At 45.4% G+C, this 23,525-nt stretch overlaps 1 protein-coding gene across 3 annotated transcripts in view; it reads right to left on the reverse strand.

Moving 5' to 3' along the window:
* PTH1R (parathyroid hormone 1 receptor) overlaps window positions 1-23,525 on the reverse strand; it is a 125,997-nt gene that overhangs the window by 9,722 nt on the left and 92,750 nt on the right. For all 3 annotated transcript variants that reach the window (XM_083864174.1, XM_083864173.1, XM_083864175.1), the window contains 3 exons: window positions 20,621-20,681; window positions 17,523-17,589; window positions 4,820-4,914 (listed from right to left, as the gene is read on the reverse strand). In XM_083864174.1, the coding sequence (XP_083720300.1) occupies window positions 4,820-4,914; window positions 17,523-17,589; window positions 20,621-20,681 (223 nt within the window). The remainder of the gene's footprint in view (window positions 1-4,819; window positions 4,915-17,522; window positions 17,590-20,620; window positions 20,682-23,525) is intronic.

Consider the following 23,525-nt stretch of genomic DNA (forward strand, 5'->3'; position numbering starts at 1 on the left):
ATACTAAATTCCCAAATTTTAGTTTTCCACCCTTGTTGGAGTCCAGGGCACGAGGAAAACCCCTGGAATTTTCTGCATCACCACCTCATGACCCGTGAGCTCTGACTACCAAGGTAGAAAATGGAGGTGAAATGGAGCCCTTCTCTACCTCTACAAGGCCTTTTCAAGGACAATCCATCCAATTATGAAATGCCACCTCAATTATTTTTATTTTAAACCCAATCACCAACAACGTGAAGTCCACAATGAGGATTTTATCAACCAATTACAGAAAACCACCCAAATTCATGGAGAAGAAGGAAGAGGAAGGTGAAGGAAAAGAATTGAGACAACGCCCAAAATCCTCCATCTTCCCCCATATATATTACTATATACTAAATTCCCAAATTTTAGTTTTCCACCCTTGTTGGAGTCCGGGGCACGAGGAAAACCCCTGGAATTTCCCTGGGGGCTCCAAGACCCCGACTGGGACCCCAGGAGAGCTTTGCCTTTGACTTTATGAAATGCCATCCAATTATGAAATGCCACCTCAATTATTTTTATTTTAAACCCAATAACCCAACAACTTGAAATCCACAATGAGGATTTTACCGACCAGTTACAGAAAACCACCCAAATTCATGGAGAAGAAGATGGAGGAAGAGGAAGGAAAAGAACTGAGACAAGGCTCAAAATCCTCCATCTTCCCCCCTATATATTACTATATATGAAATTTCCAAATTTTAGTTTTCTACCCTTGTTGGAGTCCAGGGCACGAGGAAAACCCCTGGAATTGAATCACAGCCTCACGAGCCGTGAGCTCTGACTACCAAGGTTAAAGGAGGTGAAATGGAGCCCTTCTCCACCTCTACAAGGCCTTTTCAAGGACAATCCATCCAATTATGAAATGCCACCTCAATTATTTTTATTTTAAACCCAATCACCAACAACGTGAAGTCCACAATGAGGATTTTACCAACCAGTTACAGAAAACCACCCAAATTCATGGAGAAGAAGATGGAGGAAGAGGAAGGAAAAGAACTGAGACAATGCCCAAAATCCTCCATCTTCCCCCATATATATTACTATATATGAAATTTCCAAATTTTAGTTTTCTACCCTTGTTGGAGTCCAGGGCACGAGGAAAACCCCTGGAATTGAATCACAACCTCACGAGCCGTGAGCTCTGACTACCAAGGTAAAAAATGGAGGTGAAATGGAGCCCTTCTCTACCTCTACAAGGCCTTTTCAAGGACAATCCATCCAATTATGAAATGCCACCTCAATTATTGTTATTTTAAACCCAATTACCCAACAACGTGAAGTCCACAATGAGGATTTTACCGACCAGTTACAGAAAACCACCCAAATTCATGGAGAAGAAGATGGAGGAAGAGGAAGGAAAAGAATTGAGACAATGCCCAAAATCCTCCATCTTCCCCCATATATATTACTATATACTAAATTCCCAAATTTTAGTTTTCTACCCTTGTTGGAGTCCAGGGCACGAGGAAAACCCTGGAATTTTCTGCATCACAGCCTCACAACCCGTGAGCTCTGACTACCAAAGTAGAAAATGGAGGTGAAATGGAGCCTTTCTCTACCTCTACAAGGCCTTTTCAAGGACAATCCATCCAATTATGAAATGCCACCTCAATTATTTTTATTTTAAACCCAATCACCAACAACGTGAAGTCCACAATGAGGATTTTACTGATCAATTAGAGAAAATCACCCAAATTCATGGAGAAGAAGGAAGAGGAGGGTGAAGAATTCAGACAACGTCCAAAATCCTCCATCTTCCCCCATATATATTACTATATACTAAATTACCAAATTTTAGTTTTCCAGCGTTGTTGGAGTCCAGGGAATGAGGAAAACCCCTGGAATTGCCCTGGGGGCTCCAAGACCCCGACTGGGACCCCAGGAGAGCATTGCCTTTGTTTTTATGAAATGCCATCCAATTATGAAATGCCACCTCAATTATTTTTATTTTAAACCCAATAACTCAACAACGTGAAGTCCACAATGAGGATTTTACCGACCAGTTACAGAAAACCACCCAAATTCATGGAGAAGAAGGAAGAGGAAGGTGAAGGAAAAGAATTGAGACAACGTCCAAAATCCTCCATCTTCCCCCATATATATTACTATATACTAAATTCCCAAATTTTAGTTTTCCACCCTTGTTGGAGTCCAGGGAATGAGGAAAACCCCTGGAATTGCCCTGGGGGCTCCGAGACCCCGACTGGGACCCCAGGAGAGCATTGCCTTTGTTTTTATGAAATGTCATCCAATTATGAAATGCCACCTCAATTATTTTTATTTTAAATCCAATCACCAACAACTCGAAGTCCACAATGAGGATTTTACCGACCAGTTACAGAAACCACCCAAATTCATGGAGAAGAAGGAAGAGGAAGGTGAAGGAAAAAGACGCAGACAATGCCCCAAATCCTCCATCTTCCCCCATATATATTACTATATACTAAATTCCCAAATTTTAGTTTTCCACCCTTGTTGGAGTCCAGGGCACAAGGAAAACCCCTGGAATTGCCCTGGGGGTCCAAGACTCCGACTGGGACCCCAGGACAGCATTGTCTTTGATTCCAGCCCATGGGAAAAACTCCCAACACTTATGGATGGATGAATTGAAATGGACGAATAGAAAACAACGAAAATTTAAATTAGATACTTGTTTAGTTTGTTTTGGGGTGAAAATTTGTAGCTTGGAGTTTTTAGAATGGATGTAGATGAGAAGAAGGTGGAGAATTTTGGGCTGTGCCTTAAATTTTGTTTGATGCAGAAATTGCGTGTCCAGAATCGACGGCGACCGTTCGTCACAGTCGCGACACGAAAGAACGACGCTCACCGTCAGGGTGAGACGTGAGGAGAGAAAGAGGAATTTTACTGAGATTTGGGGTTTAAACAGGGTTTGGGATTTGATTAAGGGTTGGGGGATGAAAGGAACACCCCTCTGAGCCCAGAGGTCAATTCAGAAGTTCAACATTTTGTCCTTCCTCCTGGAAAGAATGTTGTTTACAAAACGTCAGTCTTTGTTCGTGTTAAAATCAAGAGTGGAAATATGAAAGCAAAAATCAGGAGGCTGAAAATTAGGGCGACAATTATTGGCACAAAACTGTGACACATTTTAAGAGTTAATTGGATCAGAAGTCTTTAAAAGACCTCAAGCACTAAACCTGGGGAGTTTTATTTTGGCAGAGCTGAAACATGAAAGCAAAAATCAGAAGGCTGAAAATTAGGGTGACAATTATTGGCACAAAACTGTAAATGTTTCACCTTTTAAGATTTAATTGGATCAGAAACCTTTAAAAGACCTCGAGCACTAAACCTGGAGAGTTTTTTTTTTGGCAGAACTGAAACACGAAAGCAAAAATCAGGAGGCTGAAAATTAGGGCGACAATTATTGGCACAAAACTGTGACACATTTTAAGATTTAATTGGATCAGAAACCTTTAAAAGACCTCGAGCACTAAGACAATTATTGGCACAAAACTGTAAACGTTTCACCTTTTAAGATTTAATTGGATCAGAAACCTTTAAAAGACGTCGAGCACTAAACCTGGGGAGGTTTTTTTTGCAGAAACATGAAAGCAAAAATCAGAAGGCTGAAAATTAGGGTGACAATTATTGGCACAAAACTGTGACACATTTTAAGAGTTAATTGGATCAGAAACCTTTAAAAGACCTCAAGCACTAAACCTGGGGAGTTTTTTTTTTTTTTTGCAGAGCTGAAACATGAAAGCAAAAATCAGGAGGCTGAAAATTAGGGCGACAATTATTGGCACAAAACTGTGACGCATTTTAAGAATTAATTGGATCAGAAACCTTTAAAAGACGTCGAGCACTAAACCTGGGGAATTTTTTTTTGGCAGAGCTGAAACACGAAAGCAAAAATCAGGAGGCTGAAAATTAGGGCAACAATTATTGGCACAAAACTGTAAACGTTTCACCTTTTAAGATTTAATTGGATCAGAAACCTTTAAAAGACCTCGAGCACTAAGACAATTATTGGCACAAAACTGTAAACATTTCACCTTTTAAGAGTTAATTGGATCAGAAACCTTTAAAAGACCTCGAGCACTAAACCTGGGGAGTTTTTTTTTTGGCAGAACTGAAACACGAAAGCAAAAATCAGGAGGATGAAAATTAGGGTGACAATTATTGGCACAAAACTGTGACACATTTTAAGATTTAATTGGATCAGAAACCTTTAAAAGACGTCGAGCACTAAGACAATTATTGGCACAAAACTGTAAACGTTTCACCTTTTAAGATTTAATTGGATCAGAAACCTTTAAAAGACGTCGAGCACTAAACCTGGGGAATTTTTTTTTGGCAGAGCTGAAACACGAAAGCAAAAATCAGGAGGATGAAAATTAGGGTGACAATTATTGGCACAAAACTGTAAACGTTTCACCTTTTAAGATTTAATTGGATCAGAAACCTTTAAAAGACCTCGGGCACTAAACCTGGGGAGTTTTTTTTTTGGCAGAACTGAAACACGAAAGCAAAAATCAGGAGGCTGAAAATTAGGGCGACAATTATTGGCACAAAACTGTGACACATTTTAGGAGTTAATTGGACCAGAAACCTTTAAAATACCTCGAGCACTAAACCTGGGGAGTTTTTTTGACAAAATTATTTTAAGTTTGGTGTTAAGTGGATCTTAAGATAAGAAAATTGAATAAACACATTTAAAGACAAAAGATTCAAGTTCCGCTCATCTTCTAAACCCTGGCACAGGACTTTGTAAAGGAAAAAAAAACCAAATTAAGGGATTCATAAACTCAAAATCCAAGAGAGAGGCGACCCTCACCTGTACTGTTGTCTGGAGTCACACCTCCCTGCATTCGTCTCCCGGAGCTTGGTTGCCAGGACTCTGATAATATTGATAAAGAGAATAAAATTTACCTGCGGGGAAAAGAAAACGACAAAAGAAATGAGGAAATTGATGGAAATTGAAGAGTTTTTGTTGTTGGTGGTGTTGATGTTTCACTCCAGGTGAGGAAGGGGATGGGATTGGGGAGGAAATTTCTCTTGTGGAAGGGATGAACATTCCCAGGAATAATTCCAAAGGTTTTTAACCTTCAAGGACAATATGGAAGGTTTATGTTTACTTTTGGTTTTATTTCTTAAATTTAATGTATTGGTTTGAATGGCTTTTTTTTTTTTTTTTTTTTTTTTTTTTTTTTTTTTTTTTTTTTTGTGGGATAGAATTAGGAGGAAAAGGTCAAACAAGGCTTAACTTAAAAATAAACAGGTAGATTTTATTAATGAATACTAAAAAAAGAACAAAGAAAAAAACCCAAATGAAACTTTAAAAACACTTTTCTTTTTCTTTACAAGTTGTTTATATTTTTATAAATAGTATTAAGAGATAAAACCTGTGATTTTTGGTAAATTTTACTTTTTAAAAAAAATAGTTGGGTTTTTTAAAAATAATTTTCTGTTAGTTCTTTAGAGAGAAGAGTTTCTTGTAGTTTATTGTGGAGCTTTCATTACTGATAAGTTAAATTAGCTCTTGTGTGGGGTTTAACTGTTATAAAAAACCAGCTGCTTGGGGAAATTTGCTTCTGTGACCTTTTTAAAGGTTTTTTTAAAGCTGGTTATGGGTTTTGACTTTTGTACAGTGGGGAGTTACCTTCTAAAGATGAATAAATTTAAAGGCAAAGGATTAAGCTATGGGTTAACCTATAGGTTTTACATATAGCAATATCTCCCATGGAATCCTCTGAGCCAAAATGAGGTTTTATTTGCTGAATAAGACAAATAAAACAAATATGTCTTATTTGTTTATTTGTCTATGGCAGCCCAGCTGGGATTGAAATCCCCTTGGGATACCAGGAGCACCTGTGGAAAAGGGAAAAGGGAAAAGGGAAAAGGGAAAAGGGAAAAGGGAGAAGGGAGAAGGGAGAAGGGAGAAGGGAGAAGGGAGAAGGGAGAAGGGAGAAGGGAGAAGGGAGAAGGGAAGGGAAGGGAAGGGAAGGGAAGGGAAGGGAAGGGAAGGGAAGGGAAGGGAAGGAAAGGAAAGGAAAGGAAAGGAAAGGAAAGGAAAGGAAAGGAAAGGAAAGGAAAGGAAAGGAAAGGAAAGGAAAGGAAAGGAAAGGAAAGGAAATTTCAGGAAAGGAAAGGAAAGGAAAGGAAAGGAAAGGAAAGGAAAGGAAAGGAAAGGAAAGGAAAGGAAAGGAAAGGAAAGGAAAGGAAAGGAAAGGAAAGGAAAGGAAAGGAAAGGAAAGGAAAGGAAAGGAAAGGAAAGGGGAAATGCACCACAATGGTGACACAAAGTGGACCTGGCTGGAGATGGCAGCTCAGAAATGCAGGAGGGCAATGAAAATGTTGGATCCCTCCCATATTTCTACTGCCAAACTTCCTCTGGGAAATGTTTGGGATGGAGCAGACGAGGACAGTCAGGGAATGTCATCTGCTCCCTTTTGGGAAGACACATCTGTGAGCCTGTAGAAACCTGTAGAACCTGTGTTTGAACAGCTTAGGCCACATTGTGCTCCAGCCAAACCCTCTTTCATCATTCTTATCAGAACCCTCTGGAATTCCTCAAGGTTATTAAGACATAAACAGCACTAAAATAAGAAAGAAGACACTGAGAAGCAGAACACCAAAACTGCAAGAACGAGATGAAGAAGGGCCACAAAGAAATGGACTGTAACCAATCAGATTTCCTGAAAAGTGCAGGGTGAACACGTTGACAAGATGGAAACTCCGATCAAGTAAAGCACGATCGTGTAAACAGGATTTTTATTTTTTTTTATGTGTATAAATACAGTTAATCTAATCAATAAATGGCTTCTGCTCAGTCGTATTGGTTGGTCATCCCCAAGTCCTGAGCTCCTGCATGAACTCAACCCGTGGCCAACTGCTCAAGATAATTCCAGTGGTGCCTGGAATAACTCCAAGTGCAATTGAAATAGGTGGGAACAAGTTTCTTCCCCAGGAAAGAAGTGGAATTTCCATCTTGGGAAGTGCTGGAATCCCATTCCTGGGAAGTGCTGGAATCCCCATCCCGGGAAATGCTGGAATCCCCATCCCGGGAATTGCTGGAATCCCCATCCCGGGAATTGCTGGAATCCCCATCCCGGGAAGCGCTGGAATCTCTCATTCCTGGGAAGTGCTGGAATCCCCATCCCGGGAAATGCTGGAATCCCCATCCCGGGAAGTGCTGGAATCCCCATCCCGGGAATTGCTGGAATCCCCATCCCGGGAAGTGCTGGAATCCCCATCCCGGGAAATGCTGGAATCTCATTCTTGGGAATTGCTGGAATCCCCATCCTGGGAATTACTGGAATCCCCATCCCGGGAATTGCTGGAATCCTCATCCCGGGAATTGCAGGAATCCCCATCCCGGGAATTGCTGGAATCCCCATCCCGGGAATTGCTGGAATCCCCATCCCGGGAAGCGCTGGAATCCCCATCCTGGGGAGTGCTGGAATCCCCATCCCGGGAATTGCTGGAATCCCCATCCCGGGAAATGCTGGAATCCCCATCCTGGGAATTGCTGGAATCCCCATCCTGGGAAATGCTGGAATCCCCATCCTGGGAATTGCTGGAATCCCCGTCCCGGGAAGTGCTGGAATCTCTCATTCCTGGGAAGTGCTGGAATCCCCATCCCGGGAATTGCTGGAATCCCCATCCTGGGAAATGCTGGAATCCCCATCCTGGGAATTGCTGGAATCCCCATCCTGGGAATTACTGGAATCCCCATCCCGGGAAGTGCTGGAATCCCCATCCCGGGAATTGCTGGAATCCCCATCCCGGGAAATGCTGGAATCCCCATCCTGGGAATTGCTGGAATCCCCATCCCGGGAATTGCTGGAATCCCCATCCCGGGAATTGCTGGAATCCCCATCCTGGGAATTGCTGGAATCCCATTCCTGGGAATTGCTGGAATCCCCATTCCGGGAAGGGCTGGAATCCCCATCCCGGGAATTGCTGGAATCCCCATCCTGGGAAGTCCTGGAATCCCCATTCTGGGAAGTGCCGGAATCCACATCCTGGGAATTGCTGGAATCCCCATTCTGGGAAGTGCCGGAATCCACATCCTGGGAATTGCTGGAATCCCCATTCCGGGAATTGCTGGAATCTCCATTCCTGGGATTTGCTGGAATCCCCATCCCAGGAATTGCTGGAATCCCCATCCCGGGAAGTGCTGGAATGTCCATCCTGGGAATTGCTGGAATCTCCATCCCGGGAAGTGCTGGAATCCCATTCCTGGGAAGTGCTGGAATCCCCATCCTGGGAATTGATGGAATCCCCATCCCGGGAATTGATGGAATCCCCATCCCGGGAATTGCTGGAATCCCCATCCTGGGAAGTGCTGGAATCCCCATCCTGGGAAGTGCTGGAATCTCCCATCCTGGGAAGTGCTGGAATCCCCATCCCAGAAATTGCTGGAATCCCCATTCCTGGGAATTACTGGAATCCCCATCCCAGGAATTGCTGGAATCTCCCATCCTGGGAATTGCAGAAATCCCCATCCCGGGAATTGCTGGAATCCCCATCCTGGGAATTGCTGGAATCCCCATCCTGGGAATTGCTGGAATCCCCATCCCGGGAATTGCTGGAATCCCCATCCTGGGAAATGCTGGAATCCCCATCCCGGGAATTGCTGGAATCCCCATCCTGGGAAATGCTGGAATCCCCATCCTGGGAATTGCTGGAATCCCCATCCTGGGAATTGCTGGAATCCCCATCCCGGGAAATGCTGGAATCCCCATCCCGGGAAATGCTGGAATCCCCATCCTGGGAAGTGCTGGAATCCCCATCCTGGGAATTGCTGGAATCCCCATCCCGGGAATTGCTGGAATCCCCATCCTGGGAAGTGCTGGAATCCCCATCCAGGGAATTGCTGGAATCCCAATCCTGGGAATTGCTGGAATCCCCATTCTGGGAAGTGCCGGAATCCCCATCCCGGGAATTGCTGGAATCCCGTGTGGATGTGGCACTTGGGGACAAGGGTTAGTGGTGGCCACCGTGGTGCTGGTGGAATGGTTGGACTTGATCCTGGAGAAAGTTTCCAACCTTCACGACTTCACGATTCCAATCTTGTCCTGCATGAACATGCTGAGGAAAATTTAACGGCAGCACCTCATGGAGAGGGAAGGTGGGTCAGCACTGGGGAGACTCACAGCTTTGTGGAGCTCCTCAGAGCTTGGTTTCCCTGGATTCCACCTGCTGCTGGGCTGGCCAAAACCATCCATGGGATTATGGAGAGGGCACAGGCAGAACCACCCTGTGACTGCACTGAGCAGATGTGTGTTGTTGGATCTGCCACGTGGGATCTGTGTTGTTGGATCTGCCATGTTGGATCTGCTGTGTTGGATCCAAGTTGTTGGATCTGCCATGTTGGATCCATCTCATTTGATCTGCTGTATGGAATCCCTGTTGTTGGATGTATTGTGTTGGATCCATGTTGTTGGACCTGCTGTGTTGGATCCCTGTTGTTGGATCTGCTCTGTTGGATCCAAGTTGTTGTATCTGCTGTGCTGGATCCATGTTGTTGGATTTGCTGTGTTGGATCCAAGTTGTTGGATCTGCCATGTTGGATCCATTTTCTTGGATCTGCCATGTTGGATCCATGTTGGATACATGTTTGATCCATGTTGTTGGATCCATGTTGTTGGATCTGCTGTGTTAGATCCCTGTTGTTGGATCTGCTATGTGGGATCCATGTTTTTGGATCTGCTTTGTGGAATCCATTTTGTTGGATCTTCTGTGTTGGATCCGTGATGTTGGATCTGCCATGTTGGATCCACGTTGTTGGATCTGCCATGTTGGATCCGTGCTGTGGGATCTGCTGTGTTGGATCCGTGTTGTTAGATCTGCTGTGTGGGATCCATGTTGTTGGATCTGCTGTTATGGATCCATGTTACTGGATCTGCTGTTCTGGATCCCTGCTGTTGGATTCACTGTTCTGGATCCCTGTTGTTGGATCTGCTGTGTTGGATCCATGTCATTGGATCCATGTTGTAGGATCAATGTTGTGTGATCAATGTTGTTGGATCTGCTGTGTTTCATCTGTGTTGTTGGATGCGCCATGTTGGATCCATGCTGTTGGATCTGCTGTGTGGGATCCGTGCTGTTGGATCTGCTGTGTTGGATCCGTGTTGTTAGATCTGCTGTGTTGGATCCATGTTGTCGGATCTGTTGTGTTGAATCCTTTTGTTGGATCTGCCATGTTGCATCCATGTTGTTGGATCTGATGTGTTGGATCCATGTCATGGGTTCTGCCATGTTGGATCCAAGTTGTTGGATCTGCCATGTTGGATCCATGTTTGATCCATGTTGTTGGATCCATGTTGTTGGATCTGCTGTGTTGGGTCCATGTTGTTGGATCTGCCATGTTGGATCCTTTTACCGGATCTGCTGTGTTGGATCCATGTCATTGCATCTGCTGTGTGGAATCCATTTTGTTGGATCTGCTGTGTTGGATCCATGTTGTTGGATCTGCTGTGATGGATCCATGTTGGATCCATGTTTTTGGATCTGCCACGTTGGATCCATGTTCTTGGGTAACGCCTCTGGATCCCTCTGGAGCCTTCACTGAGTTCCCACCCCACACACGGGCGTGTTGGAGTTTTGGGGAGGGACCCATCGTGAACCTTGAGCTGGACCAGCCCAGGAGATCTCCTTGGATCCATTTTGGTCGGAGCCAGAGCAGATCCATGTTCCAGCACTTCCATGACAGAATTCCCACCACTGGACAGTTGTTCCCATGGTCAATCATCCTCCCTGGAAAAACCAGGAATTCTCTGAGCTGCTGGACCAGCAGGGCCTGGTTTGCCATGGATTTATCTCCTGTGGTTGGATTCCTGATCCTCTGAGGATCCTCAGACTCATTTGGAACAGATCTCCATTAAAAAAAAAAAAAAAAAAAAAAGAAAAAAAGGAGAGAAGATCGTGCCGTTCCCTTTCCGTCACTGGGACATGAGTGAAAATTCTCTCCCGTCTCCATTTCCCTGTTTTCATGAGGTTTGTGGGAATTTTACGTCCCTGCAATCCTGTTCCCTGAGTTCCATTTGGCTGAAATTCCCTGGCTGGAACAGGAATTATCAGGGAGGAACAGACAGGCAGGGAAGCTCAGAGCCTGGGGGCATTAAATTCCTTGGAAACCATCTGAAAGGGAAAATCCAAGCGGGATTTATGTCTCTAAAGGAGATTTTCCAGCTTTGAAGGCTCCAAAGTAGGATTTCGTTATGAGTTTGTCAGCAAAATTAGAGACCTTATCACACCCAGCAGGGAAAACTGTTTTTCCCCCAAAATGTGCTAAATTTGAACAGAAATCCAGACGAAGGAATCGCGCCCAAATTAGCAAAAAGCAGAGAGATTTTTCAAACCCCTCAGCCCTCCAAAAACCTCATCCAGAAATTTCAGGACTCCATCCAGCGATGTGGGAACGGCAGGAGCAGCCAAGTGAACAATGAGAACCCGCAAGAAATTAAACAGACGCGAAGCCACGGAATATTTTTTGCATAGTAAACAGCTGTGTTTGCAAACTGCCAGGGCACAGCCACAGCCTCCTCCTGGAGAAACTTTGTTTTTCCAAGGGACTGAGCCTCGACTGGGCTCTTTCTCCTCTGCTAATTGGCCTTCAAATGAGATGCCAAATGGGGGTTTGCTGGAATTCGTTTAATTGAACCGTTTGAGTTTTTCATCCCCAGCCTTTCCCTTGCTCCGCTTCCAAAGATGTGGTCTCGGTGATGCGTTCTCCTCCAAGGAATTGCTGGAGCCAGGTGGAGAATTTCCACCAAAAGGATGAAATCCAGCCCCAACACAAACTCCCCCCAAAAAAATCTCACCTAAGGGCACAGGCGAGCGCATCCACCTCGGAAAATTTCCTGCTCTTTGTGTGTCTGGGGTTGTTTTTACCCGCACTGAGCATCTTCCAGGGCCTCCTGATGGGTGAGGGAGGAGGAAGAGCCCGATTCCAAACCATCCTGAATTCCTACTGACTCCACTTGTGGATGAGTGGAAATGGAGATGGGATTTGGGGGAGAGCACAAACTCCTTTACATGTATTTTATCAAGAGATTGAGCAATGGAGAACGACAAATATAGATGGGGGAAGAGGGTGATCAATGAATTCATTAATTAGGACATAACTGAATTCAACTGGTGCAGATAATTAAATTTTTTAAAGCCCTCTCAGGCTTTGGGGAGCTCCTCCTGATGGGTGAGGGAGGAGGAAGAGCCTGATTCCAAACCCTCCTGAATTCCTACAGATTCCGCTCATGGATGAGTGGAAAAGGAGATGGGATTTGGGGGAGAGCACAAGCTCCTTTACTTGGATTTTATCAAGAGATTGAGCAATGGAGAACGACAAATAAAGATGGGGGGAAGAGGGTGATTAATGAATTAATTAATCAGGACATAAATGAATTCACGCGGTGCAGATAATTAAATTTTATAAAGCCCTCTCAGGGTTTTAGGAGCTCCTCCTGATGGGTGAGGGAGGAGGAATAGCCCGATTCCAAACCCTCCTGAATTCCTGCAGACTCCACTTGTGGATGAGTGGAAAAGGAGATGGGATTTGGGGGAGTGCACGAGTTCCTTTACATGTATTTTATCAAGAGATTAAGCAATGGAGAATGCCAAATAAACACAGGGGGGAAGAGGGTGATCAATGAATTCATTAATTAGGACATAACTGAATTTACCCGGAGCAGATAATTAAATTTCATTAAGCCTTCTCAGGCTCTGGGGAGCTCCTCCTGATGGGTGAGGGAGGAGGAAGAGCCCGATTCCAAACCCTCTGGAGGAAAATTTTGGGAGAAAGGGCAGGCTGGATGGGGCTTGGAGCAACCTGGGATAGTGGAAGGTGTCCCTGCCCATGGCAGTGAAGAGATTCCTAATGAATCCACTGATGGATGAGTGGAAAAGGAGATGGGATTTGGGGAAAAGCACAAGCTCCTTTACACGGATTCTATCAGGAGATTGAGCAATGGAGAATGCCAGATAAAGACAGGGGAGAATAGGGTGATTAATGAATTAATTAATTAGGACATAACTGAGTTCACGCGGTGCAGATAATTAAATTTTATAAAGCCCTCTCAGGCTTTGGGGAGCTCCTCCTGATGGGTGAGGGATGAGGAAGAGCCCAATTCCAAACCCTCCTGAATTCCTACAGACTCCACTTGTGGATGAGTGGAAAAGGAGATGGGATTTGGGGGAGAGCACAAACTCCTTTACTTAGATTTTATCAAGAGATTGAGCAATGGAGAACGCCAAATAAACACAGGGAGGAAGAGGGTGATTAATGAATGAATTAATTAGGACATAACTGAGTTCACGCGGTGCAGATAATTAAATTTTATAAAGCCTTCTCAGGCTCTGGGGAGCTCCTCCTGATGGGTGAGGGAGGAGGAAGAGCCCAATTCCAAACCCTCTGGAGGAAAATTTTGGGAGAAAGGGCAGGCTGGATGGGGCTTGGAGCAACCTGGGATAGTGGAAGGTGTCCCTGCCCATGGCAGTGAAGAGATTCCTAATGAATCCACTGATGGATGAGTGGAAAAGGAGATGGGATTTGGGGGAGTGAACAAGTTCCTTTACACGGATTCTATCAGGAGATTGGGCAATGGAGAATGCCAGATAAATACGGGGGGAAGAGGGTGATCAATGAATTCATTAATCAGGACATAACTGAGTTCACCCGGTGCAGATAATTAAATTTTATAAAACCCTCTCAGGCTCTGGGGAGCTCCTCCTGATGGGTGAGGGAGGAGGACGAGCCCAATTCCAAACCCTCCTGAATTCCTACTGACTCCACTTGTGGATGAGTGGAAATGGAGATGGGATTTGGGGGAGTGTACAAATGCTTTTACTTGGATTTTATCAAGAGATTGAGCAATGGAGAACGCCAAATATAGATGGGGGGAAGAGGGTGATGAATGAATTCATTAATCAGGACATAAACGAATTCACGCGGTGCAGATAATTAAATTTTATAAAGCCCTCTCAGGCTCTGGGGAGCTCCTCCTGATGGGTGAGGGAGGAGGAAGAGCCCAATTCCAAACCCTCCTGAATTCCTACTGACTCCACTTGTGGATGAGTGGAAATGGAGATGGGATTTGGGGGAGAGCACAAACTCCTTTACATGTATTTTATCAAGAGATTGAGCAATGGAGAATGCCAAATATAGATGGGGGAAGAGGGTGATCAATGAATTCATTAATTAGGACATAACTGAATTCAACTGGTGCAGATAATTAAATTTTATAAAGCCTTCTCAGGCTCTGGGGAGCTCCTCCTGATTGGGGAGGGAGGAGGAAGAGCCCAATTCCAAACCCTCTGGAGGAAAATTTTGGGAGAAAGGGCAGGCTGGATGGGGCTTGGAGTAACCTGTGATAGTGGAAGGTGTCCCTGCCCATGGCAGTGAAGAGATTCCTAATGAATCCACTTGTGGATGAGTGGAAAAGGAGATGGGATTTGGGGGAGTGAACAAGTTCTTTTACACGGATTCTATCAGGAGATTGAGCAACGGAGAATGCCAGATAAAGACAGGGGAGAAGAAGGTGATGAATGAATTCATTAATTAGGACATAACTAAGTTCACGTGGTGCAGGTAATTAAAGTTTCTAAAGCCCTCTCTGGCTTTGGGGAGCTCCTCCTGATTGGTGAGGGAGGAGGAAGAGCCCAATTCCAAACCCTCCTGAATTCCTACTGACTCCACTCGTGGATGAGTGGAAAAGGAGATGGGATTTGGGGAAAAGCACAAACTCCTTTACTTGGATTTTATCAAGAGATTGAGCAATGGAGAATGACAAATAAAGACGGGGGGAAGAGGGTGATAAATGAATTCATTAATTAGGACATCACTGAGTTCACGCGGTGCAGGTAATTAAATTTTATAAAGCCCTCTCAGGCTTCGGGGAGCTCCTCCTGATGGGTGAGGGAGGAGGAAGAACCCAATTCCAAACCCTCCTGAATTCCTACTGACTCCACTTGTGGATGAGTGGAAAAGGAGATGGGATTTGGGGGGGTGCATGAGCTCTTTTACACGGATTCTATCAGGAGATTGGGCAATGGAGAATGACAAATAAAGATGGAGGGAAGAGGGTGATTAATGAATGAATTAATTAGGACATAACTGAGTTCACCTCATGCAGATAATTAAATTTTATAAAGCCTTCTCAGGCTCTGGGGAGCTCCTCCTGATTGGTGAGGGAGGAGGAAGAGCCCGATTCCAAACCCTCCTGAATTCCTGCAGACTCCACTTGTGGATGAGTGGAAAAGAGATGGGATTTGGGGGAGAGCACAAACTCCTTTACATGTATTTTATCAAGAGATTGAGCAATGGAGAATGCCAAATATAGATGGGAGAAGAGGGTGATCAATGAATTCATTAATTAGGACATAACTGAATTTACCCGGTGCAGATAATTAAATTTTATTAAGCCTTCTCAGGCTCTGGGGAGCTCCTCCTGATGGGTGAGGGAGGAGGAAGAGCCCGATTCCAAACCCTCTGGAGGAAAATTTTGGGAGAAAGGGCAGGCTGGATGGGGCTTGGAGCAACCTGGGATAGTGGAAGGTGTCCCTGCCCATGGCAGTGAAGAGATTCCTAATGAATCCACTGATGGATGAGTGGAAAAGGAGATGGGATTTGGGGGAGTGAACAAGTTCTTTTACACGGATTCTATCAGGAGATTGGGCAATGGAGAATGACAAATAAAGATGGGGGGAAGAGGGTGATGAATGAATTCATTAATCAGGACATAACTGAGTTCACGCGGTGCAGATAATTAAATTTTATAAAGCCCTCTCAGGCTTTGGGGAGCTCCTCCTGATGGGTGAGGGAGGAGGAAGAGCCCAATTCCAAACCCTCCTGAATTCCTACAGACTCCACTTGTGGATGAGTGGAAAAGGAGATGGGATTTGGGGGAGAGCACAAACTCCTTTACTTAGATTTTATCAAGAGATTGAGCAATGGAGAACGCCAAATAAACACAGGGAGGAAGAGGGTGATTAATGAATGAATTAATCAGGACATAAACGAATTCACGCGGTGCAGATAATTAAATTTTATAAAGCCTTCTCAGGCTCTGGGGAGCTCCTCCTGATGGGTGAGGGAGGAGGAAGAGCCCAATTCCAAACCCTCCTGAATTCCTACTGACTCCACTTGTGGATGAGTGGAAAAGAGATGGGATTTGGGGGAGAGCACAAACTCCTTTACATGTATTTTATCAAGAGATTGAGCAATGGAGAATGCCAAATATAGATGGGGGAAGAGGGTGATCAATGAATTCATTAATTAGGACATAACTGAATTTACCCGGTGCAGATAATTAAATTTTATTAAGCCTTCTCAGGCTCTGGGGAGCTCCTCCTGATTGGGGAGGGAGGAGGAAGAGCCCAATTCCAAACCCTCTGGAGGAAAATTTTGGGAGAAAGGGCAGGCTGGATGGGGCTTGGAGTAACCTGGGATAGTGGAAGGTGTCCCTGCCCATGGCAGTGGAGAGATTCCTACTGACTCCACTGATGGATGAGTGGAAAAGGAGATGGGATTTGGGGAAAAGCACAAGCTCCTTTACACGGATTCTATCAGGAGATTGGGCAATGGAGAATGACAAATAAAGACGGGGGGAAGAGGGTGATGAATGAATTCATTAATTAGGACATAACTGAGTTCACGCGGTGCAGATAATTAAATTTTTTAAAACCCTCTCAGGCTCTGGGGAGCTCCTCCTGATGGGTGAGGGAGGAGGAAGAGCCCAATTCCAAACCCTCTGGAGTGTGGAGGGATTCCTACTGACTCCACTTGTGTTGGATAAAATATATTAAATTTTATAAAATTTTATATTAAATTGGGATAATGTAACTCAGATCCTTTCTTTCCCCTCTGGGTGGGGATTGGAATAATCCACCCAATAATTCCATTGGACTGAAGATCCAATCAAAGCTGGGATTGTTCCATTCCCCTTCCCACCTCAGGCTTCCCAAACTTTTATCAGCTCAGAAAGAATGGCATGACCCCAAAACATGCCTGGGAAAAGCTTTGGTCCAGCTACAGATCCCAAATTCCATCTTTTCCAGCTGGAAATGCCTGGTGAGAACATGTTATGACCCCTGGAACATCTGGGTTGGAAATATCACCTCATTTCAATGATGATTTCACGGCCTTAGCCCCAAAAATGTGGGATTTTTATTTCCTTGAAGCCACTCACAAATATATATTCCGAATATATACGAATATAATTAATATTCTGCCAAAATTCTGGGCAGGACAGGCGCAAACCCCTCAAAGTGGATGTGTAGGGATTATTCTTGACAAGAACAAGAAATCCTGGATCAGCTCTTCCCAAGGACCCCAAGGCCCCCCCAACCCCTCAAAGTGGATGTGTAGGGATTATTTTTGACAAGAACAGGAAATCCTGGATCAGCTCTTCCCAAGGACCCCAATGCCCCCCCAACCCCTCAAAGTGGATGTGTAGGGATTATTTTTGACAAGAACAGGAAATCCTGGATCAGCTCTTCCCAAGGACCCCAAGGCCTCCCCAACCCCTCACACTCACCACGATAGCTGCCAGGATGGGCACCTGAATAATCCACTTTAAATTGCCAGCACTCAAGTCCCAACACCTGAGGAGAGACGGAAATCCCGTCAGGAAAGCGTTGGAAGAGAAATCGACTCAATATTTTAGTTGGAAAAATCCCCCTGGAAAGATGAGTTCCCCCAAAGCCTGGTGAAAGGACCTCGCTCTAAACCTGTCTGAACTCATATTAAAGGGATATTTGGGATATCCCTCATAAAGGGATATTTGGGATATCCCTTTTCTTGCTGTTTTGCTACTAAAAAATAAGAATATTCCTGTGGGTGGGATGGTTCTGCTCTCCAGAGGGGGAAGTTCTTTCCACATTCATCTAGACTTGTCCCTTCCGAGCAGGAATGGATCCTTTCCCACTCCTTTCCCACTTTTTCACCCAACAAAAATCCCTACATTAAAAATAATCCAGGTTTCATGGACACAGGACAGGCTGAAGTGATGTAGGATCACAGAATCCCAGGATGGGATGGGTTGGAAGGGACCTTAAAGATGATTTAATTGATTTAATTGATTTAATTCCAAATCTGTGCCGTGGGACAGAGGTTGCTCCAAGCCCCGTCCAACTGGCCTTGGATATTTCCAAGATTTGGGAAGTCACAGCTTCTCTGGGCGACCTGTGCCTCCCCACCCTCACAGGGAAGGATTTTTTTCCCAAAATCCCATCTATCCTTGTCCTCTGGCAGTGGGAAACCATTCCCTGTGTCCTGTCTCTCCAGATCCCGATGAATAATCCCTGTCCAGCTTCCCTGTGGGGCTCCTCAATCCCGGATATGTCCCTGCTCATGGCAGGGGGTTGGATTTAGGGACCTTTAAAGGTTTTTTCCAACTCAACCGTTCCAAGATTCCCCTTTGGAATAAACCTGCAAAATTCCCATGGGGAGAGGAGGTGTCTGCGAATGGGGACACTGCTGGAGTTCCATGATCATTCCATGATCACTTCCTGGATTTCCTCCAGCCCTGCCCTTGGCAGGCAAATCCCCCAAAATTCTCATCTCCATCCACCTGCAGTCCACACCCCAGTGAGGACATGGATATTGGGATTTCAGGATTTTGGGATGTTGGGATGTTGGGGTATTGGGATATTGGGGTATTAGGATATTGGGATATTGGGATATTGGGATGTTGGGATGTTGGGATGTTGGGATATCGGGATGTTAGGATGTTGGGATGTTGGGATATCGGGATGTTGGGATATTGGGATGTTGGGATGTTGGGATATTGGGATATTGGGATATTGGGATATTGGGATGTTGGGATGTTGGGATATCGGGATGTTGGGATATTGGGATGTTGGGATATTGGGGTATTGGGATATTGGGGTATTAGGATATTGGGATATTGGGATATTTGGATGTTGGAATGTTGGGATGTTGGGATGTTGGGATGATGGGATATTGGGATGTTGGGATGTTGGGACATTGGGATGTTGGGATATTGAGATGTTGGAATATTGGGATATTGGGATATTGGCATGTTTGGATATTGAGGTATTGGGATGTTGAGGTATTGGGATATTGGGATGTTGGGACATTGGAATGTTGGAATATTGGAATATTGGGATATTGGGATACTGGGATATTGGGATATTGGGATACTGGGATAGTGGGATACTGGGATAGTGGGATGTTGGGATATTGGGACATTGGAATGCTGGAGTATCGGGATATTGGGATGTTGGGACATTGGAATATTGGGATGTTGGGATATTGAGATATTGGAATATTGGGATATTGGGACATTGGGATATTGGGGTATTGCCATATTGGAATATTGAGATGTTGGGATGTTGGGATGTTGGAATGTTGGGATGTTGGGATCCAATCCTCCACCTGCCCAGAAGGGACGGGGCTCTCTCTGCTCCCAGCAGTTCCCAGCACCATTGGAAAAATCTGACTCAGTGTTAACTATTCTGGAACTGGGATTCTCTCCAGCTCTGCAGACAGGAACACCACAGGCTTTTCCTTATCTGCTCCAGGTGACACCCACATGGCAGCTCAAGGTTTTCCAGGCCATCTGCTCAAGGAAATTGGGGCTGGAAAACCACCAGGGCTCCCTGGAAGGCTCTGAGAGGACGAGCTGGTGTCACAGACGTGCCACCCTGCAGCAACTCTGCCCAAATCCCCTTTGGAAAGCCCTGTCCTCCCATGATTTGGGAAATCCCCTCTGCTGGAGGATCCTGGGGACATGGAAGGGCTTGTGTGGGCAAGCCTGGGAATTTTGGGGGAATTTTGGGAGAATTTTAGGAGAATTTTGGGAGAATTTTGGGAGAATTTTGGAAGAATTTTGGGAGATTTTTAGGAGAATTTTGGGAGAAATTCGGGAGAATCTGGAGAGAATTTTGGGAGAATTTTGGGAGAAATTTAGGAGAAATTTGGGAGATTTTTAGGAGAATTTTGGGAGAAATTTGGGAGAATCTGGAGAGAATTTTGGGAGAATTTTGGGAGAATTTTAGGAGAATTTTGGGAGAATTTTGGGAGAATTTTAGGAGAATTTTAGGAGAATTTTAGGAGAATTTTGGGAGAATTTTGGGAGAATTTTGGGAGAATTTTGGGAGAATTTAGGGAGAATTTTAGGAGATTTTTGGGAGATTTTTGGGAGAATTTTGGGAGAAAGGCCAGGTTGGACAGGGCTTGGAGCAGCCTGGGATAGTGGAAGGTATCCCTGCCCATGGCAGGGGTGGAATGGGATGGGCTTTGAGGTCTCTTCCAACTAAATTATTCTGGGATTGTAAAATCCATGGAAAAGTTACAGCTCTACCACCCCAAACCTGTCTGACTGTGCTGCAGCTGCTCAATTAAATCCAGGATTTTAAGGATCCCTGTCTTGTCCCTGCCCAGCTGTGACACCGTCCCTTCATCCCCAGTTATTCCCATTTATCAAATCCCACAAAACAGAACAAAAAATTAACTTTCCTTTCCATCCACCACCCTCCTCCAAAAGTCAACAATGTCGGAACAGAATTCTAGCTTTGCCTGGTCCTTTTTTTTTTCCCTTTTTGAATTCACCCAAAAACCCCACAAAACTTTTCACAGGAAAGGGGGAAAAGGAGATTGAGTGGGACTTACTCTGTGTCGGCCAGAGTGGCTCTGACGCTGGCCCACACTGTGACAAACACAGCAGGGAGACCTGGAAAAGAACAAAGGTGACACAAGGTCAGTGGGGGGGACCCAGGGCTCTGAAATTCCTGGTGGAGCAGGTTAGGGGAAGGTGGGAAAAGCAGTTTTTAATTATTCAGTGTCCTGGTTTGCAGTGTAGGATGTACACAAAGTATTTATTCCATCACCATCTTCATGAATTGTTAAACCAGGTGGGGCAGTGTTTTCCCAAGTCCCTTTTCCTTTGGGCTCTTCTGCTCATGGCCCATCAATGCCTTGCCCAGGACTCACAGGGAACTCCCTCCAGGAGCTCTCTCTGTTTAATGGGCCATCAAGGACTCATTTAATGACTCTCTGTGTTCATTGGGCCATCAAGGATTCATTTCATGATTATTTCTGTTTAATGAGTCATCAAGGACACATTTCATGACTATCTCTGTTTAATGGGTCATCGAGGACTCATTTCATGATTATTTCTGTCTAATGAGTCATCAAGGACCCATTTCATGACTATCTCTGTTTAATGGGTCATCGAGGACTCATTTCACAACTCCTCATCCCATTGGGAGATGCTCCCAATGCCCAGGGGGAGGAGCCAAGCATTCCCACCTGGAGAGAATCTGGGATTTGGGACAGGACAAGCAGCCCTGAGCCACTGGATTCCCAGAGGAGCAGTGTTGGGAAAGATGGGACAGGAAGGACCTATGAATATCATTTTATGGTAAGAAATGCTGCAGATGTAAAACCTGTGAGTGAAATAGGAATGAAATTCAGCTTTGAGATGTGAGCATGGCAGGCAGGAAAACAGTGATGAGCTGGAGATGGGTTGAAAAGACAGAAAAACAAAGGACTCAGGAATGTTGCCTTTCCACCCTGCAAAGGCATCAGGGAACAAGTACATAAGAAAGGAGTCTTTAGTGTTTAGAATATAAAATGACACGGTAATGTAGTAGTTCTTATAGGCTGCATATAAAGTCTGTAGGTTTTGTATCTCGCGCGGGTTGGTCACTGTAAATTAGAATATTCAACACAAAAAGAGATAGAATGGATTGGAACAAGGTGATCACTCTCTTGCCCTCTCACCTCTCTTACCCTCTTGGCTCTCTTCGCTTGCTCTTTTTCACCCTTCCCCTCTCCTCTCTCTCACCTCACTTGTTCCTGTTTTCTCCCCACACTTTCCCCCTGTTCCTACCCCATTTTTACCCCTGAGCTCTCTTCTATCTCTCTCTCCCCTTTCTCTCTTTAGGGCTTTGCTCCAGCCCCGGCTGGTGGCTGAAAGCAAAGCCCTTTTTACCCACAACCCTTGTAATAATAAACCCACGTGTTTCTAGAACATCTCAGCTCTGCAGAGTTCCTTGTCCCTGCCATCTATGGAAATTTCTACAGACCAGAGCTCCCAGACCTTTCTGTGGGATCACTGCTTCAGGAAGAGCCCCTCACCTGGACTGCTCCCACCCCCCTGCTCAGGCTGTGTTCTGACTCTGGCAGTGCTCCTTTGTGTTATTGCATTGATTTTATTTTATTTTATTTTATTTTATTTTACATTTTTACCTTTCTTCTTATTAAATCGTATTTCTGACTTGGAGCCTCTCACTCGTTTTGCTTTCAAACCACAACATTCAGGCATAATTGGATAAATGAAAACTGTGGAAAGGCTGAGCTTTAATATCCAAAAGCTGAACTGGTTCAGTTTGGGGTGCTCAAAACAAAGACATTGAGGGGCTGGAGCGTGTCCAGGGAAGGAAAAAGAGTCGGGAAAGAGGCTGGAAAACTCCTGAAGGAGGTGGGAAGGGTCTGAGCCTGGAGAAAAGGAGCTCAGGGGGAATTTCTGGCTCTGCACAAGTCCCTGCCAGGAGGGGACAGCCAGGGGGAACAGGGACAGGAGGAGAGGGAACGGCCTCAGGGGAGGCTCAGGGTGGAAATTGGGAAAATCCCTTCCCCAAAAAAGAGCTGTTACACATTGGGACTGCCCAGGGCAGGGGTGGAGTCCCCACCCCTGCAGGGATTTAACATCCCTGTGGATGTGGCACTTGGGGACACGGCCAGGGGTGGCCTCGGCAGTGCTGGGGATGGTTGGGAGTGATGATTTCTGAGAGTGCTGGAACCTGAGAGATTGAGAAACCAGCTTTGGCCAACTCATCCCACGGGAATTCTGCTCTGGAGCCAGGGCTGGGAGAGCTGGGAATGTTCCCCTGGAGAGGAGAAGGGAAAAATCCAGGGAATGCTCAGAGCCTGAAGGGGCTCCAGGAGAGCTGGAGAGGGATTTGGGATGAGGGATGGAGGGACAGGACACAGGGAATGGCTTTGAGCTGACAGAAGGAGATTTAGGTGGGATGTTGGGAATTAGGAATTCCTGGCTGGGCTGGAATTCCCAGGGAAGTCAAGTTGGAATTTTCTGCTGGAAAAGGGGATCCAGGGCTGGGATTGTGCCCCTCTGCCCCCTCAGGTGAATCCCCACCTGCAGAGCTGCCCCAGCCCTGGAGCCCAAAATCCACAGGAGCTGCTGGAGAGATCCAGAGGAGGCCCCGGAGCTGCTCCAGGGCTGGGAGAGCTGGGAATGTTCCCCTGGAGAGGAGAAGCTCCAGGGAGAGCTCAGAGCCCCTGGCAGGGCCTGAAGGGGCTCCAGGAGAGCTGGAGAGGGACTGGGGACAAGGGATGGAGGGACAGGACACAGGGAATGGCTTTGAGCTGGTGAGATGGGAGATTGGGAATTGGGAATTCCTGGCTGGGCTGGAATTCCCAGAGATTTGTGGATCCCTGGAATGTCCCAGGCCAGGTTGGATCACCCTGGGATAATGGGAGGTGTCCCTGCCCAATGGGATGATCCTCAAGACCCCTCCCAACCCAAACTCTTCCACGATTCCAATGGTTTTAT

Source organism: Zosterops lateralis (genome assembly GCF_965231275.1).
Source record: "Zosterops lateralis genome assembly, chromosome: 1".
NCBI lineage: Eukaryota > Metazoa > Chordata > Aves > Passeriformes > Zosteropidae > Zosterops > Zosterops lateralis.